We start from the raw sequence: 19,959 nt of genomic DNA on the forward strand, positions 1-19,959 counted from the left end.
GAATGAATGTGAGTGCGAATGGTTGTCTGTCCCTGTGTGTTGGCCCTGCGACAGACTGGCGACCTGTCCAGGGTGTACCCCGCCTCTCGCCCTATGACAGCTGGGATAGGCTCCAGCACCCCCCGCGACCCTTAAAAGGAGAAGCGGAAGCGAATGGATGGATGGATGAATTGTTTATGGTCAGGTCAAAGCATCTCGATGTGATTTAAATCTGGACTTTGTCTAGGCCACTCTAAAACCTTTATTTTCTTGCGTCAGAGGTAGGCTTGCTGGTGTGTTTCGGAGCTTTGTCCTGGTGCATAACCCAAATTCACTTTGAGTTTCAGGGTATAAATTAATGGCTGGATGTTCTCCTTCAGGATTTTCTGGTAGAGAGCAGAATTCATGGTTCCATCAATTATGGCAAGTCGCCCAGGCCCTGAACCAGAAAAGCAGCCCCAGACCATCACATTAAAACGACCATGTTTGAATGATGGTATGATGTTCTTTTATGAAATGCTTTGTTAGTTTTACTTCTTTTGTGACATCTTGAGTGAGTCGTTAATGTGCTCTTAGACTAATTTTGGTTGGCTGACCACTCCTGGAAAGCTTCACCACTATTCCACTTTTTTTTTTCCATTTGTAGATAATGGCTCTCACCATGGTTCACTGGAGTCCCAAAGTCTTAGAAATGGCTTTGTAACTCTTTCCAGACTGATCAATGTTGATGACTGTGTTTCTCAGCTATTTCTTTAGGTTGTGGTGTGAAGCTTTCCTTTTTGGGATCTTTTAGCCTATTTCACTTGGTCAGACAGGAACGATTTAAGTGATTTCTCGAATCAACAGGCTGGCAATAATCAGTCCTGGAGACAGCTAAAGAAACTGAACTGTGCTTTCTAAAAAAAATGTTGTTCACATTAATTAACAGTTCCTTTACTGAAGAGGGGCCAGCTAGGTTTGGATTACCCTAATGAATGAAATCATCATTTAAAAACTGCATTTTGTGTTTCTTTGGGTAATCTTTGTCTAATATTAAACCTCCTATCACAATGTAAAAATATAAAATCAGGGGCAAGTTCTCCATTTTCTTGCCAATAGTAAAACGAGTTCCTCATCTAGGATTTTTAAAAATGAAACCAGAGAGACACCTTGTATAGTATCAAACAGTTTTCTTTTCTATTAGCCACACAAAATCTTTTTTTTTTTAAATCTCTGAGAAGTCTGGAAAACGTGGAACAAACGTCTCCCAAATCAAAAATAATGACAAAAAAGAGGATGTGAGTTCTTCCCTTTGACACAAAATGAATATTAAAGAGGAAATTTATCTCAGATGTAAAAACGTACCCCGTATTACGTATTAAACGGTAATAAACAATCATTTCGATGTCTCTTTATTTGAGACTTTCATTTCATCTCAATTAATAATTCATGAGTCTCCTACTACCATCACAGGAAAACAAAGCTACAGGGGGTGCGGTCTTTCCTGTAGGCGAGAACGGAAGCGGAAATTCGGCCATCTCCTCGTACATTCAAGCTACAGCAGGGTCAGTAGACATTTATTTTAGATATTTATTGTGCCGGGTTGTCAGCCTTTTTCGACTCTTGAATGCGTGTATTCAGTAGTGTCCCAAAGCAGGACGTGAAGCTGGAGCTCATACGGTCTGTCAGTAGCGAACTAGCAACAGCTAACTGCTACCAGGCTAGCTGGCTAATGTGTCCGAACAGCAACAGCAGCAAAGTGATTTCTTTTATCAGTCAAAGTGGCAGGTAACCTTCACCTTTTTATCGATTTTGGGGTAATTCAGCGCTGGGACAGGAGCGACTCGTTCTGTTTAGTTACCCCGCTTTTTTGTGCCTAACTAAACCCCTCCGTGCACCTGTTAGTACTACACCCAGACTTTTTGATAGCAAAGTGATCGCAAACAGTTTCGATTAGCTTAGCTGGGAATAAGAGAGTTTGGTGCTCAGCTTTAGTCGATAAATTAAGCCTCTGCGACATAAAAATGTTCGCTTAATACCCGTGTGTGCCATTTTACAGCGGGCATTATCGTTTGCTTGCAGCTAGAAAAACGTTAGATGACAGTTTGGTTGCTAACATGTCATTTAGTTAGCCTGCTATCTTAATAGGTGTGACAGGGAGCTCAGCATCTGCCTGGCAGGGTCGTTAACGTTATCTGGGTGGGGGTCACGTCTTCGGGAGGCTGTGCAGTGTTAGCTGGATATGAGTGATAGGAGGAATAAATCAGTTAACACTTATGCCTGCTTTTCGCCTTTTTTAGTTGGCTTCAACCTTACAATCCATCCTTCATATAGAGCAGCTTCCTGTGACGTGAGTTATGAGTAAATAAACGCTACAGCAGATCGTTTATCGCTTGTTCTGTATGTGATATAAGTGAGAGATCTGTGTATTTTTGGCGCTTGAGGCTGATAAAGTGTGTACTGTAGTGCTTCTGATGAAACTTGGTGGGGGATCTTTTTCCCTTCAGTGTGGCTTCAGACTGACGATATCCGAGAAGAGGAGCTATATAAAAGGTATGTTATGTCACTTATCATGGTTATCACGGATTAGCTGGCGTGTCTGAACTTTGGCACTGGGCTTCAGGAGTCTCTGAACTGACTTTTGCAATGGTTGCTTTCTGTTCAGTTATGCAACATGTTCTCATGTTTATCTGACCTACAAATCTGAACCCCTTATAGCTGTCAGGCTCATGTAAAACACTTAATGATCTTTGGAACGGTTATGTTTTTCATATAGTATCCAAACTAAAGGCTTTAAGTTTGTGCCATTTAAAATCCATTTAAAATGTGTAATCGAATGGTTTTCACACAGCTGAAATGGTGTGAATGACAGTTTTAGCTGTGTTGTCAGATGAAGGCATTTTTGAACGTGACACTGGGGCCAAACCATCCTAAATCATCCAATTGTTAAGAACATTTTCTGCTCAACCTTGTCCAATGTGCCTGTCTTTTTTTTGTACATTTTCACTGCATTTTTAATATTCTTTGTATATTTTAAACCTAACCTGAGTCATACAGGGCAGTAGGTCTTGAAAATTAAGAAAATGCATGTATTTAACAAAATTTTCTCAGTTGAAACTCTGGAAACTATAAATTTACTATATTTGGATTATGAATTAACTAAGAATTTCATGTCAAAACAATACTCTACACATTTCATTTTGTGTAATTGTGAAATAAAAATTATATATCACTCAGAAATTATTAATAGTTGGCTTTTGCAATGTGATTTTTTTATTTTATTTTATTTTATCAGTATGTGAATAAACATGGGAATTTACAAGATGGCTTTCATTTTCCCCCTCCATATTTTAGTTAGAAAATACTCTGTATTTGTCTGAAATTACAGATCCCAATTCATCATTTGATATAGTAAATTTCAGGTATTTATCTTTAATATTTGCTGAGGTATGCTCATTCAAACATGGTCCCAAATTTCAAAGTGTAAGCTAGAGAAGTATTTCATATATTAATATAAATCCAAACTTTGGACCATCTCATTTTTAGGGATATCTGCGATGTTCGAGCAGAAGGCCCACTTTGTTTTGTGATGGAATGACCCAGCAGTTTTCAAACTTTAAACCAGTGTTTATATCTGCAGAAACTAGCCTTTATGTCAGCTAAAATGGTGTGAATGACTGTTTTAGCTGTTGTGTCAGATGAAAACACTTTTAAGTGTGACACCTACAATTTTTATTTATTTATTTTTTTTGGTCTCCAGTAAGCTCCACAAACATGCAACTTAGTAGTCGGAGTTTCTCTCAAGATCTGGTTTTCAGGTGTGTCTTGCTTGTGTGGCACAGCGTTCACATTTGTTAATACCTCTCAGAAAATAAAGGCCTATTAACATCCCAGTCCAGCTGAAGCTATAAAAAAGTATATTTTTTCGTATTTTTTTTTTCCTCCTAACAGTTCTTGATCTTGAAGTGGTTGTATGTGTTTTTCTCTATACAAAAAAGTGATCAGTTTTACCACTGTGCAAATTTGATCCTCCTCACTCTCAATCAGGTCATTTCATGTCAACTAATGTAGTACATTTGAATTTCATTGGTTACTTCTTGTGCAGTTACAGTAATCATTTTTTTTATCCAGCCACACTATTTGGGAACCACTGCTTTAAACATTGTCAGCAGGTTGATTTATTACTGCAAGTTACAACTTATTTTAATAAGTAACAAGCAGTCAGAGCTAAAATCGTATTTTTCTTTCGTTCTTTAACTAATCTCAAGTTTGTAACCAGCATGCTGTTTGTAGAAGTCAGTTTCTTTACTTTATTGGTTCAGTATGAAGAAGGATCTGCTTGAATCTGGAGAAACGGAAAGAGCGGCAATGTTTCTTGCCAGTGCTGGTTTGCCACCTGGGGGAAGGTCCTCATACAGTGGGTGGGGAAAATTTGATATTTAATATATTATAAAGGAAAGACAATGTGCTTCCTTTATTTTGATCTGTTTTATTGCCTTTATTCAGTTAGATCCATAAGTGTTTTGAGAGTGATAGTTTTTGTAATTTTGCCTCTGTTCACATCAGAAAAGTGTTGCTAGCCCCTTCAGTGCTTCTGTCGGTGTCCAAATACTTATGGACCTGACTGTATTTTTGTGGCACAAGCTGAGGTAGCATCTGTTACGCAAGGAAAATGCAGATTGTGGCAGTGAGAGCTTGCATCTGGTCAGCAACAGTGTTTCAACCTGATGCGTGAGCAATCGGATACTAAATAAAGCTCAGCAGGTAGTGAGGGATGTGCTGTTGATCCACAAAAATCATTCTGTGTGCGTTTTTTCTTTCTCCATCAGCAAACAGAATAAGTCCATGGTTTTTTGGTTTTTTTTCTTAGACCAAATTCAGGAACTGTCAGTGGTGTTGCAAAACAGAAACTATACGTTATTGCACCATAAGGTTTCCCACACTTGTGGGTATCAATCTCTTCGAATTAAAATACTCATTTAAAATCCGTCTCAAGTTTATAGTTTGTTTTAACCATGCGTGTCATTTTCTTGACATCCATACGTGACTCTGTCTCGGATTAGTGTCAGCACTGGTTGATGATATGTTGTTTTTAATAATCCGTGGTTCTGCTCTTGAGGCCTGCAAATATGGGTTCAAGATTAAAGTTTGTGGCAGTGTAATGATTAGAGTACCTGAAGTTAAGTAAACGGATCCCTTCTAAAATATTTATCTTAGTGCAACTCTTGTATAAATTTAGTCTGGTGTGTGAAGCTGGAAGTTGCCTAGATGTTTAGATGTGAAAACTAAATTATTGACTTTGTTAAGGAATCAAGGTTGAGGAGCCAAAATGGTTTGCCTGAAAGTGTGAACGCCATCTTTTTCTGTAAAATCGCATCCAGTTAAATTCACTGCTACATTTCTGTCATAAATTTACTTTGTTTTCATTCACGCTTTCTTGCTCTTTTTACTGATTACTTTTATTTTTTGCTTCTAAAGATGGAATTTAACATTGTCAGTAAACATTATTTATCAGTTTGGCCTGGGGTAAATCTTCAAAGAAGATGTAAAGAAGAGAAAACAGACTTTAAAACTCACTGAATAATTATTTATAGTTAGATTGTAATGTTTCTCTTCACTTGACAAGTAAATAAAAAGACAACCTGTATTAGCTTTCAGTCAGATGGTCATATTTAAAATGACTGCATTCCTATTTTTAAGCTGTTTGCTCTAATAAGAGAAAAAGCTTGTAACTGATAAGTTGTGTCTCTGTGAAGCATGTGTGGATCAGCAACAGATCATGTGATATTTGTTGCTGAATATCTCCTTTGTCCTTTTGTTTTTTAAAATTTTTATAAATGGTTACTTTAGATTTAGTGACAGATTAAGTTTAAGGCTGCTCGCTGTGCTGTAGCAGAAGTATCCAAGTCACAATGCATTTACACTTACATTAATCTCAATCCTGCTCCCTAGTTTTCATCCCCCTTAGTCTGTGGTTTTGGGACCCAATGTTGCCACGGGAAGAAACAGACAAACCGAGACAAAGCACTCCATGAATGAGTGGCAGCCAAGATAGAGGAACGGCAATATACCAAGAGGAGAGACCCTTTTCCTGCATCAGTCTTGTGTAACAGGTGTGCATGATATTGTCTTTATTCCTCGTTTGATGCTGATTTGGGTTACCAATGCCATCTTCCACTCACTGATTGTTCTTCTTAAAGTCTGCTGCTCTTTCTTTCAGACTCTTGTATACGCACACTTCCTTACGAGTATTTCAAGTCTTCATCGTCTTTCTTGCTGGTTGTTTTATTGGTTGTAAGTCTTGTTGATTTGTGTGCGCTGGAAATAAACTTGTATTATTTGTATTGTACTAACTATACTTTACATTTCGTCTTGCCCATCTGCTGTTCAGATTTCAACAGAGCTCAGTGGCCAGACCGTTGCCATGTCGACCTCATCGCTACGGCGACAAGTAAAGAACATCGTCCACAACTATTCAGAGGCTGAAATCAAGGTTGTCTCTTGGCTTCTTAGCTGGCTTTTCTTCTTCTGTTTCATTTTCTGCACACATTCCCATTTTGTATCTAGGACTTAAGTGTAGCAAATGCATCTCTGCCACACAGATGATGAGATTATGCGGATTCCGATAATCTAATATTTCTTTGGAGAACCTCCTCACTCTTCCCCTTGTTATGTAGAGAATGAGCTAATCGAATCATATCGTACCCATTCATTATTCTCTACAGCTTGTGATCTGATTGAATTTATTTTGTTACTCAGAACACTGTGCACCAACATGTCACAAAGTAATGTCTGAAATAATTCCCATCTCAGTTGGTTTGAGTGGAATAATTAATGGTTTATCCCTTTTGTGTGTTCTTGTGTCCAGGTTAGGGAGGCAACGTCGAATGACCCATGGGGCCCCAGCAGCTCCCTTATGTCAGAGATCGCTGATCTTACCTACAATGTCGTGGCCTTCTCGGAAATCATGAGCATGGTGTGGAAGCGCCTCAATGACCACGGCAAGAATTGGAGACATGTGTACAAGGTTTGTGAGTCCAGAAGTGAAGTTGGGGAATAACAATACAGATTAAACACAAGACCGTAAACACAATGGGAAAACTCCAAAATATAGCATATCATTATCTCATTATTTCATCCAAAGGAAATAAAGCATGCTACTTAAATTGTGAATATTTAAAAGTAAGTTGTTTGGAACAGTTCATCAGATATCTGGTTTAGTAAAAAGGGCGAATCTGGGACCTTGCAGTGTGCAACCTTTTTTTTTTTTTTCTGCATATTTCTGTCTTTTTGCTTAACCGAGAGACCCAAAATGTTCCTGCAAGTATTATTTTCATACTAATCTCGTGGTATTTACACACACAGAGCACCACTGTGACTATTGGTTGACATAGTATTTATGCCACCCCTCCTTCATTAGGTGCCTTGGTAAAAGCTGACAGTGGCGAACGCAGCCTTTTTGAAATGTGTAAAAATATGGCACAATTCTTACAGACCTTTGGAAGGAAAGTGCCTCAATTATAGGAGAATTCATAGTCACAATTATTGTATTAAATAGTAAGATTACAATTAATTTTTGGTTTTGCAAAAATCGACTGACTAAACGTAAAAGAAGAATGATGTCTTTTATACAAGTGTATTTCCATTAACTTTAATTCAACTGAAAAACTAAATAAAGAAATAAATGTGAACCAAACTAAATCTGCTGCCTGGCTGGAAGTAAATGTGGACTTTTATATAGAGGTTACAGTAAAGGAAAGGAATGTCCAAAACAGAGTGCAGAATAATAATCTTTCTATCAGAATCAGCTTGTGTTAATAAGTCGTGGAAACCGAAATTAAGATTCACCTAATTGCACAGCCATAGTCTTTAAAAAACTGCTTGGTAGCCACATCACCCTTAGATGTTTTGTAGTTTCAGTGTCTGCAAGTGCGCTGCTTGGGTCCAAGCAACAAAAAGTCTCCCATCAGACATTTTGCTTGAAGCTGTGTGCAGTTCTGTTTTCTTTTCTTTTTCTTTTTTCTTTTTTTATGACTGCGCAGGTTTGTTTACAGGACATTACCAAAGAGTGCACTACCTATGTGCCCTTTAAAAAAAAGTTTTCCAGGAATAACTACTTATCCACAATGTCTGAGTGTCTGCAGCAGGGAATAATTGCCACCTAAAAAGGTTTGGGGCTTTGGATGGGAATCCATGGCGTAGTTATGTCTGTAGTACAGAGATGGTCAGTAATTATGTGTGGGATTTAAAAACCGAAAGCTCAAATATTTGTTTTTATTTTTGTGTGTAAGATGTTTATTTTCTTTTTGGGAATTTTTGTATTTGAAAATTTACAGTTCTCTCCATTTTCTCTAGGCTATGACTCTTATGGAGTACCTGATCAAAACTGGTTCAGAACGTGTTGCCCAGCAGTGCCGAGAGAACATTTACGCAGTCCAGACCCTCAAGGATTTCCAGTACATAGACCGAGATGGCAAAGACCAGGTACACAGACACACCCATGCATTCAAAGCTGAATGGAAAGGAGAAGTCAGTGGTGATTAAAGTCCACGTTTGTGGAATGCAGGCGCACTCTGTAAAACGTCCTTGACTAAACTACAAGCAGCATGTTTGACTAGGTGTCTCTGACCTGTTGTGCAACTACACAAAGCCAGCCATAAAAGTTTTATTGGTTGTTGATAAATGAGCTTTGCTTGAGTTAAAACATTTTTTAAATCAATACGGTATGCTGTGTAAGTAACTGCTTTTATACTTGATTTTGTATCTGTTTTATGTTATGTATTAAATTAACAGTGGTTCGCTTTGTTTTTCCAGGGTGTGAATGTTCGAGAGAAAGCCAAACAGTTGGTGACGCTGTTAAAAGATGAAGAGAGACTAAGAGAGGAGAGGATCCACGCCCTGAAAACCAAAGAGAAGATGGCACAGACCTCCAGTGGTGAGACACCTACTCTAAGTAGTTAACAGACTGATCCAGTGGTCACAGTTGCAGTATTTATAAGAGGGTTTGGTCCCTTCTGTGCATATTTATCTCCACTTTAGCCTCCTCAGCCCCCTCAGCACCCAGCCTGGGGGGCAGCCTGTCGCTGGGCTCACACTCTGGGGGTGCTGATAGTGAGCAGGCTTGGCCACAGAGCTCTGGAGAAGAAGATCTGCAGCTCCAGCTGGCTTTGGCTATGAGTAAAGAAGAGGCAGAGCAGGTAACACCAAGTAGACCTGTTGAGCTAAGCTTACTGGTCCTTTACTTCAGATAAGTTTGCAGTCAGTCTAATGTACACGTCACTTATGTACACAAAGGCTTTACAAATATTGTACATGCAGCACACCTAGCTTTGCTCTCACCATTTAACCCCTGAACTCCCCCAGAATAGCACGGACCCTCTGGAGGATGCAGAGCTCCGCTATGCACTCACACTCAGCAAAGAGATTCACCAACAGGTCAGGGGCAGAGAGTGTGTCCAGCTGGCTGGAGAGCCAGTCATCAACTATCTGTCTTTCTGTCAAATGGAATTTCTCAAGCAAATGTCAAGTATTGATCGATCAAGAAAAAAAGAATTAATGCTCGTATTTGCAGTAATCCTGTTGCAGTAATTCAGTTTAAAAAGTCGCATCCTAAGAGGCGCTTTTCAGAACCTCATCAAGATGTGTTAAAACTGCAAGAAAAACGTGCACCTAACAAATTAATCATCTGCCATCTAGAATTTGCATGTCACTTGCAAATATTTGCCATAATTTATTAACAATGAGTGGCTTGCAAGTATTGATTATTCTTTCTTTCTCATTGCCGTCTCTGATAGCATGCACTTAACCCTAGTCTTGATTTGAAACATTTCTTTCCTAACCTCTAACACCCTCCTGCTGTTGTAACTTCCTGTTTCTGTGTTTACTGAGTGCTAACCTTGTTTGTCTGCATCAAGTGTTTGCAGTCCTGCACTTACTGTAAAACTAGACTAGTTTAGCCTTTCAGATTTAATGTTAATGTTGCTTACTGGCATTAAAGACGATCTGTTGTCTTGCAGATAAGTCTGTGTTATGCTGTCGGTCCTCAGTGAAATGTGTTAGAATAAAGGTGGCAATAGGCAGGATCTTAAGTTGATGTTCAAGATCTCCATCTGAGCTGAAATTAATTGTTATTGATTTCATATAAAAGGCTTTCTATTTCTACTATAAAAGTTTTGTCCTTCAGGTGATAAAGAAGCTCTGCTGTGCGCAGCTACCGAACTGATACCATTGTTGGTGCAGGCAGTTAAAACCCACACAGCAGTTGGAGTATTCACCATGGCAGCATTTGATAGCAAACAAACGAACCACAGCTGCTTTTGCACCTGTATCCTCCCTCTCAGGAGCCGTTTTGCCTACCCATGTCTAAGACATCTTCCTGCCACCGTCTTCAGTTTTAGGATGCCGCGTGACAGCGCTTGTAATCTAAATTGTGTTAAGCTGTGTAAAAATTACAAGCTCTTCACACACATTGTGTGAACAGCCTTATCTTTTGCCTTTGAATCATGATTAAAGGTTAGGGTTTCCTCTTTCGCTCATACTGACCTTCAGTGTGGATTTAATGAATCTGTGCCTGTGGTGCGTTTTTGGAGTTTGCTGATGGATATAATTGTGTGTTTGTGATTGGCAGGAGGAGCGGCTGCGCAGAGGTGATGACCTGAGACTGCAGATGGCTATTGAGGAGAGCAAGAGGGAGAAACCAAAACCAGAAGAGGTGGGTGTTTTTGTTTTGTTTTAATGAATATAGATAAGCTGCATTGGATCATCTGCTTTACTTGGGTCTGTGTGTGTCTCCATGAGTAAATTCAGCTTTGTTAGCTGCGTGTCTGATTAACAAAGTGTGACTTGACTTGAAGTGAAAACTTTCAGATACTAAAAGTGTTGGTAAAATACAGATGGACTGTTCAGCAAAAAGAAAAAAGCAGATGGTACGTGAAAGCATTATCAGGTGTCTTATTTGACTTCATGTGTAAGCAGTGTTGCTAAGGATTCAAATTTGCATGAAGCTTGGAAACACACAATGTTTTCATTGTACTGGGGAGACACATTGTGCTCCATAAAATGCACAGTGCGTAGATTTTATCATGACTGATGCAATAATCCGCTCGTTCGTAAGAAAGCTTTGGGTCCAAAGCTACTCCTCAGTGTTACACAACCCTTCAGGTCTTTCAAGTTTCAGAGCTTAAGACACATTAATCATTCTCTGAAATGTGAGATACCTTTGTGCTTTCATTCAGTTTTTTTCTCCTCTACAGTAATAAAAATCAGTTCAGCCGTTGCCAGAATTTTCCACCAAAAAGGCATCTTTGTTGAGACTGCAGATGGTCTTCAAAGCATAACTAACAGCTATTATTATTTTTAATAATAAATTAATTAATATTACTAATTTTCAATTTTCTCCTTTATCAGAACACTATTATCTAACCTCAGAATGTCACCTGAGGTTCTACTCCCCTGATCCTTGGTTCATACAAGCCAACATTTGAGATTATCCCAATTTTATTCATGTAAAATAGTTGCTTAAAAAGACCAAACACGCATAAGAAAAATGGAAGCCTCTGCAAAAACAATGGAGAGGAAGAAGGCCTTTAACCGCCCACACAGTGAGCAGTTTGGTTAAGGCTTACTTCCCTAAACTATTTGGAAAACTAAACTTTTGAAACAAACATTGAAATCACTTTCATTTAAGTCCCAACTCAAGTAATAAATAATTTTAAAAATGTGCAAAAAACAGCAAAAGAAAAGTTGGTGCTGACAGAGGAGAGATGCCAACAATTCTCCTTCTGTGGTTTTACATCTCATCAGCACTATTGATGAATGCCCGAGAGAGAGAACAGGCTAATAAGACTGATAGAAAATGATAAATGTGCTGGCATAGTGAAACGTGTGTAACGATGTCCATCAGCTGTGCAAGCATTAATTCATTAAATGTTCTCTTGTACAGAGCGCTCTGATGGAGCTGAGTGCTGTGGACCCCTGGGGGACCCCTGCTGCTCCTGTCGTGAGCTCCGCCGGGCCCTCACCTCTACCCACAGTTTCTGCCTCTGCCGCCTCGGGCCCGTGGGGCACAGCCACCACAGATCCATGGGGGGTAGCATCACCCACATCCCCTACAAGCTCTGATCCTTGGGGTGGGGGAGCTCCGCCTGTTATAGCTCCTCCTCCAGATCCATGGGGTGAATCGTCCAACAAAGTAAACAACGTCGACCCCTGGGGAAGCTCAGGTAAGGATCTTCGACCCGTGGTCATGTTTGACCTCTGTCGGCAGTCAGGTGGGTGGGACTGTACTTGTTGCTGGTGATTAAAACAGAACCTTGTCTCTGTGGGTGAAAGAGGATGTGGAGACTTTTTCTCCCCTTCACTCCACGGTTGCATTTCCCCTCATACATGTCACCATGCTGTCATAGCTGATCTTTTCATCCGTCTATACATGCTTTCTCTTTGTAGTGATGAAAGCAAGCATGCCATTCCCCCTCTGTGTCTAAACCAGGGATTTTTATCCTCTTGTTTTTACTCAGGACTGACTGTGGCTGTCTCAACCAGAGCTTTCTCTTCTCTTGCCCTCTGTATGCCTTTTTCAGTTATTTATCTATTATTTATTTATTTATTTTTAAATGTATAAGGTTGCTTCTTATCTCTCCTTTACCTCCGATAAGTTTCAGATTATCTTTAGGAGTAAGTAATGTGGCTGTCAGTTGCATCAGTCCTCCTGGAAAGTTAACAATGGAGAGGTTGAGGAGAGAGAAACACCTCTGTTGTTGCCCAGCCCAGCTTCCTGTCCCCGCCTTATTGTGAGTTGTACCTGTAAGGTGTTGTGTTAACCCTCCCCTCCCTTGCGTGTCCTTCCCTCCCCTGTAGCTGTGACCCCCCCCAGTGCTGACCCCTGGGGTCCTCCATTGCCTCCCAGCACTTCCTCCTCCGGGGGGCCAGTAGACCCCTGGGCAAAGGACGGGCCTGTCCCTGCCTCTGACCCTATCACCTCTGACATCTGGAGTGGCTCCGCCAAACACACTAACGGCACAGGTACATTGACACTTAAAACTACGTGAACTCTCACATGCTCGGGTTCTGGCGCAAAATTGTAAACAGAATTGACATATTTTGCACACAAATTTCCAAATGCATGCACTCAGCAGCTGTCCTGTCTAACATTTCATCCTCCTTTGTGTGAGTATGTACTCGGATATTGTTTTTTGCTGTTATGAGTGCGTTTTTAAGAGTCTGATTTACTCTTTCTGCTCCTCATTACCTCGCTTAGGAGATCCAGAGCAACTAGGATCTTCAGGAGCAGGCGCTGACAGCACAGGCTCACCGGTACCCTTTGACCTGTCCTCTCTTGGTTCTTCACTTCCTGTTCGGAAGACTCCCGAGTCCTTCCTCGGCCCCAACGCAGCACTGGTGGATCTCGATTCTCTGGTGCCGTCTAAACCCAAACCCAAACAGCCACCGCCTCCCTCAATCTCGTCCTCATCAGCACACAACCCCTTCCTTCAGAACACAGGTTAGTTACAGCTGAACTTCATGAGCTCGACGTTTTGTGTCCAGAAAGACAAATTCAGTCTCGCTGAATTCCTGTGACTCGTATTTAGGGAGAGCCTGGAATATTCATGAATTTCTGTAAGCATTTATATGAAAATGACTGACATTAACATGAAACTGCTGTGTAATGGGGCTTTGCAAACTTTAGGGGCGTACCTTTTATCAGCCTATGGAAGCATTTACAGAAATTGAAAAAGGAAAGAAAATCATTGAGTTAATAAATCAGTAGAAAATATATAACTTATTTGTTTAAATGTAAAATTAAAATTTGAGTAACTGTAAAAGTAAAATGTAAGAGCAAATGTTTGCGTTTCCACCTTTATTTTGTGGGACTGAAACAAAATATGAGTATTTTATTTGAAAGATGAAAAATGAATTTAAAACATGCTTGTCAGGGAAATAAAAACAAAATGAAGATGTAAAATGATTATCACAGTGGTTTCTGATTAATTTGGTCGATCAGTTTACTGATTCAGCTCCCGTCTCTTCATTTTTATTTTTAATTTTTTGCATTTGCCTCACTTTCATGCACATGTCACAATATCATAATATCTGATCAACATGCAGAAACCAGGCTGAAGTCCAAAATATTGTTTTGCTTTTCTGTTTGCTAAAATTTTAAAACTTCTAGGTTAACATGGCGAAAATTGATTTAATCTTCTCTGCGAGATTTTAACTCGGAGATGTCAAACTGTCTCCATTCTTTTATTCATTATTGTGGTTTACAAATAACGTTTGTGGCATTTTCTGATTCGATAACAAGAAACTTCTTCTTAATCACAATCCACACATCGTTACCGACCAAACACAGACAATAATGGCAAAAAACACAGAAGTTTCAGAATGAACTGCTCTTTTAGAAAGTGCAATGTATTAAAAATGAATTCCATAAAACGTCTGTTAGCAAAGCAAAGACAAAACGCAACCCTTTTAATTGTATGTGCGTGCCATATTCACATTTAGTTTGTTTGTTTTTTTGTTGTTTTTTAAAGAAAACATTTTCTTAATTGCAAAAAATATATAATAATCTCAAATACTGTGAAAGATCATAGCCAGATATATTAAGATATATATGCAATGTGAACTAAGCCAGTAAAAATGTATCTTTACTATGCCTTAAAGGCTTTCTGATGTTAATAAGGATGATGTTATGATATAGACCAGGGGTAGGCAACCTTTCTGATGATGTGTACCGTCTAAACTTTCCTCAGAAGTCAATGTGCCATATGATTGCATTAGCAATAAATTTAATAACGCTCTATATTAACAGTTTCACACTATATAGAACCACTTTGTAAAATTATATTTGTTTGTAGATGTTGGCAGCTATCAGCGAATAGTTATCAGCTATTTTGAAACAAAAAACAGACACTTTTTATCCATAACAAGAACTCCATAACAGCAAATGAACTGTACAACAGAAATGCAAATGCTATTTATGGTCTCCTCACAACAATGATAAGAAAAATAAACTGGGCCAATATGGCATGTTTGTTAATGCAGAGACACACATGTTAATGTGATTTCTGGTCTCCCACTCAGAGACACAGGTCTCCGAGTGTCCAGCATTCAGACGGCTACCTGAGGACACTATTCGTGTGAGAGAAAATCTGCTCACACAGATACAGTATGTAGAGCCAAAATCTGTCAATAAGACCTCTGCAATGTTCTGAAGACAGTTAAACCTGTCAGGTAGTGATGTCCAGCAGGTGAAAATGCAAGCTCCATGAACACGCACAGCTGTGGATTCCAGCTGCGTTCGTAGTTCTGCAAACTTTGACCCCCACAGAGTCAAGCTTTCCAGTTCAATCAGCTGCATTTCAATGTTGCATTAACTGGCATTAACTCAGCCAGTTAATGCGAGACAAATCCAGCTGCTCATTAAAGCTTTCTGGTTTGATCAGAAAAGAAAACATTGGTCCATACACCTGAAAGTCCAGAAAACCTATTGTGAATTCTACGGAGGTAGCCATGTATTTCCGTGGTGCTGATGCTGCGCTGAGCAGACAGCTCCTGAAGCTTTTGAAGTGTCAGAATGTGGAAAGCTAGCAACGTCCCTCTCACCGGTAGGCTAAGTTATTTTTAGCCAATTACAAGTTGAATCTGGTAGTTGGGGTTGTTAGCTAAGATACCATCAATAAGAAGCGGCACAACTACTGTGTCTATGTGAGCTAATTTGCGATGTGCACCGCTGGCCCGGCCATTTATTTGAGTGCACCTTCTCAGATTAATTCACTGCATGTCGTGCCCAGGGCTGGACTCGGACAAAAAATCGGCCCGGGCATTTTGACCAGAGACCGGCCCACCAGATGTTAAAGCTATAAAGCCTTTGAATGAAAACAAACGCTGTTGTAACAGTGATGTACGCTGTCTTGTTGGTATATGCATGATTTCTATACATTTTAGGTCAGATGAAAACTTTGGTTGTAAGCTTCAGATAATTATTTATTAAAAGCTAGACATTTTAAATGAGAATAAGAAAGAAGTATTTCTTTGTGCCCCCCTTTCCCTGTTAATGCCCTACCTGACCCCCTGGACAAAACTTTGCTAGACCCGCCCCTGCACAGTTACCAGCTGTCAGCTGTAGAAAAGGATATCCTGGTGTTATTTGTCTCTCAGAAACAGTTCATAACTTCCCTTCAACTCATTCATGTCACCTAAAAGGTAAACCTGTTTCTCCATCACCTGTTCAGCTCTGATGATTCAGTAAGGACATCTCCTGGTTTCATCTTCATGTTTCCCTCTCACTAGGATATCCAAACCGACATAATGACCAGCAGCTTTTATGACTGTGGCTCCAGCAAACATCAGCTGATCCTAGAAATTAATATTAAATAAATTCTAACAACAGCTGATCAAGCTTAAACGTGCTGCTGTTGTTTAGCGCGACATCCGGCGGTTTCCTCTTTCTGGCGCAAAGTGGGCGATAAACAAACGAGAGAAAAGCCGATCACTGATCAGTTTCATGATTGGAGTAGCAACAGGAGAGGGAGGGGGAGAGAATGAGAGAAGAGGCAGCTGTGCAGCGTATAGACCCAGAATAACTCCAGCTTTGTGTCTTTACGGGACAAACTTTGTTTCTTTTCAGCTCCATATGAAACGTGTAATATTTTCTCTGAATACGAGACGATTCTGTTTTTCTCTACTAACTAACCTTATGAATAAAATAAAGTTCACTATCAGTAACATCATAGCACCCACCCAGCTGTATAGAAACTCAGTCATGCTAGCTAGTACGCAGTATGCGTTATTGTAACTGACGGTAAAAAGTAAGCCCAACGAAAATAAACTACACCTAAACTTGGTTTATATCTGACCCAGATAGACTGCAGGTCATAACTTCTTACCGGAAGTTCAGTTCACCTGACACTCGGACCGGCGGCCGCCTCGGATCTCTCCTCCTCCTGCTTCCCCTTTCGCTCATCCACCTGCTGGCCTCTGTGGATCCTCTGCCACAGCAACCACCAAACAACTGAGTTATTTTTACACATCGGCCAGCATCTGGCCAATCCACCACCATTCATTGTTTATGCCGTTACAAAAAAATAATAATAATCGGCCCATAAAAATGAAAAATCACCATTGACCCATCAAGCAAATGTCCGGTATCCCGATGGCCAGTCCACTTATGGCCATGCCATCAGTTAACCCAGCTGGCAAGCGTGCCCAGGGTTGCCGACCCCTGGTATAGACGTTAATTAATATTAACAATAATTCACTGACCAACCTAACAACCCTCGGGTCAGTTTAATGGCTCATGAAAAAAACTTTTATTTTTTATTTTAAATATTAATGCAATCTAAATAATTTTTTTTAAAATATCATTTCACTTTCAATCTGAAAAATGTTATGAAAGCCTTGTAATGAATATGGTCTAGTACACCCCTGCCCCCCTTTAGACTCACTCTGTCTGCTGCAAGTTGTTCCTTCCATGTAAAATATGACAGCTGCCGTCAGCCTTTAGAAAGCTGTATTTGTAATTTAACCATTCTGGTATCAGACTACGTTAACAGATCGTCTGCATGTTTAATACAACTCCACAGCCTCCAGCTCCACATTAAACTGTGCCAATGTTAATAATAACATTAAATTAAAAATGTGTTAGACGAGTGAACTTTGATTTATCCCGTGTACGTGTTTCTTCTGTCCCAGGTTCATCTCCTGCTACTGGCATGGCAGTGACTCCGGGCAGTACCATTTCCAGTAGGGGGGTTTCTCCAACACCTGCATCATCTAACCCTTTTGGGGTGGCTCCTCCTATGACCTCCATCTCACCTCAGCCCTCCTCACTCGGCCTTAGCGGCCTCCGCACCAGTCCTGTGCCTCCCAATCCCATGCTGGGCATGGTGCAACCAGGAATGGGCATGGTGCCAATGAGTATGGGAATGGGGGCTCCGGGAATGGGCCTGGGCATGATGCAGCCCAGCCCCATGAGCATGCCGTACAGCGGGCTCTCCCCAATGGCACCCCCAGGCTCAGGTCTGATGGGACCCGGAGTCGCACCACCTCCTCAGCTGATTTTGGGTGGGCCCACAGGACCAGGAGGGGTGATGGGTGCTGGAGGATCAGTGGGAGGTGGAGGAACGACGGGCACAAGCACCAACCCATTTCTTCTTTGAGGAAGTGTCACCACTACTTGGCTCACCTTTCAGCCTCCTCTGTCATACCTGCTGCCCCCTTCAGTCACCCCCCCCCCCCCACCAATGCAATTTGTGTCCAAAAAGAAAAATGTCTACATCTCTATATTTAAAGAAAACAAACAAACAAAAAAAACGAAATCAAAAAAATGTTTCATCTTTTCCTTTTTTGAAAGCATTATTTCATTTCAGAATAATTATTTCGTTTATTTAGTCCTTTCATTTCACGGGTTATTTTACGGGTGGGAAATAGAGATCTATTTATTTTGTTTTAATTCTGTTCTGTATCGTACTTCATGTATTTGTTTTTGTTTTTCATTTTTGGTCCTTTCAGTCCTGTCTTGAAATGAAGGTAAGTCTGTGATACCTCGAGGCTTTTTCAGTAGTGTCTCTATTCTAACATTACTGCACTGGGAGAGAGGGAGGATGAGGAGACAGCCACTAACAAACTGGACAAAGAAACTGTTGTACCTGCCTCTTCCTCTTCTCTCCCTCTAGGATGAAGACAAACACTGAATCACTGAAATGAAACGAGTGCATGAAGAGCTATTTTTAATGAACTGTAGACTGAGATACGGGCTGAACAACCTGCATTAACATTTCAGGCACAATGTGGTCAAATTGTTTCACTTTTAATTTAATGGTAAATGTAATTTATTTTTTCCAACTTTTTGGGAACAAATAAACAAGGAGGATTGTGTGATGATGCCATCTAGATCAAATGCCTTTTTCCCCCCTTTTTCCCTATTCTGCTTCTTCCTGGTTACTGTACAAAACCTAAAGAGCTCTGACATCTGTGATCCAATGAGGGGAGGGAGGGAGTGATGTTCGTTGAAAGTGTGTGTGTGTGTGTGTGTGTGTGTGTGTGTGTGTGTGTGGCAAAGTGCGAATGAGAACACAAATGCTCATTTTTGAGTGTGCAAGTACGCAATTGTTCAAATGTTCATGTCTTTGTATGTGTCTGTCTCCATTTTTTTCCCCCCGTGTCCGATCTCATTTCAGTGACTCAGAAAGGAAGAATCCACATTGATTATTTTTGCTTTTGGAAGTTGTAATAATAAGATGTAATGTGGGGATTTCAAATGAGGTGTTGTAAGGGTCACCTTTGTTTTTTTGTTTTGTTTTTTCCCTGCCAATCATATTTCACACTCTTCTTTTCAGTAATTAAAAGCAGTTTTTCTTAATCACACATTTCATATGGGATTCCTGGCATGCAGGTGTCCCAGAGCAGCACTGTCCTTGTGTTTCATCCCCCTTTCCTTTGGAGAGGGACGGCAACTGATGCTTCTTTAAAAATAAGAAATAAACAAAAAAAGACAATTATTTCAGCAAATGGAAGGAGATAAAACTGGGACTCGACAATATGCTTTTCATGCTGTTCTTTTAATTTAGTTTGATGAATTTATTGTTATTTTATATCAACAAGAAGAATATCTCTTTTATCGGGTAAGGTGGAATTTTGTGTGGTGTTGACTGTGAACATTCACATTTGAAAAGTAAAATGGAAAAAAATCAGAAGAAATTTATGAAATAAAACAAAAACACGAAATGTCGTTTGCTTTTTCGTTCTTCCAATGTGACTAAAATCTTGTTTCATTATTTGAGTAGGAAAATGGGAAATGAGTGCATTAATGCATGTAAGGTGAACTAGCAAACACCGTCGTAGTTACATGCGGCTGTCTTCTTGTTTGATGGCAGATACTCCCTTCACCCTGGCCAAAAAGGCTAAAATGACCAAAGAAAAAGTGGAAAACAGCTAAACATGAGAGGTTTTGGACAAAGTTTGTGTTTTTTCCATTGTTTAAGCACTGCTTCCAACCAAGAGTGA

The 19,959-nt window shown here is 40.1% G+C and overlaps 1 protein-coding gene across 8 annotated transcripts; it reads left to right on the forward strand.

Annotated features, from left to right (window-relative positions):
• Positions 1–1,428: 1,428 nt before the first annotated feature.
• On the forward strand, positions 1,429–18,224 carry epn1a (epsin 1a). Of its 8 annotated transcripts, none has more exons than XM_005731968.2 (15): positions 1,429–1,746; positions 2,259–2,308; positions 2,466–2,511; positions 5,911–6,071; positions 6,350–6,451; positions 6,827–6,985; positions 8,314–8,442; positions 8,773–8,893; positions 8,998–9,155; positions 9,322–9,393; positions 10,586–10,669; positions 11,900–12,179; positions 12,814–12,978; positions 13,214–13,456; positions 17,647–18,224. In XM_005731968.2, exons 5-15 carry the CDS (start codon positions 6,383–6,385, stop codon positions 18,111–18,113), a joined length of 1,947 nt encoding a protein of 648 aa, XP_005732025.1. In that variant the 5' UTR covers positions 1,429–1,746; positions 2,259–2,308; positions 2,466–2,511; positions 5,911–6,071; positions 6,350–6,382; the 3' UTR covers positions 18,114–18,224. The 8 variants fall into 8 exon arrangements, with proteins under 8 accessions (XP_005732025.1, XP_005732022.1, XP_005732024.1 ...); XM_005731965.1 differs by having other exon boundaries at positions 1,429–1,523; XM_005731967.2 differs by lacking the exon at positions 2,259–2,308.
• Positions 18,225–19,959: the final 1,735 nt, after the last annotated feature.

Source organism: Pundamilia nyererei, unplaced genomic scaffold, assembly GCF_000239375.1.
Source record: "Pundamilia nyererei isolate P.nyererei 1_Seehausen unplaced genomic scaffold, PunNye1.0 scaffold00045, whole genome shotgun sequence".
In the NCBI taxonomy this organism is placed as follows: domain Eukaryota; kingdom Metazoa; phylum Chordata; class Actinopteri; order Cichliformes; family Cichlidae; genus Pundamilia; species Pundamilia nyererei.

Bases quoted from the DNA above. Each gene is read 5' to 3' on its own strand.
- epn1a (XM_005731968.2), top strand. From the start codon at position 6,383: ATGTCGACCTCATCGCTACGGCGACAAGTAAAGAACATCGTCCACAAC. The intron at 8,894-8,997 runs GTGAGACACCTA...TCTCCACTTTAG, and splicing joins GATGGCACAGACCTCCAGTG to CCTCCTCAGCCCCCTCAGCA. The intron at 9,394-10,585 runs GTCAGGGGCAGA...TGTGATTGGCAG, and splicing joins GCAAAGAGATTCACCAACAG to GAGGAGCGGCTGCGCAGAGG.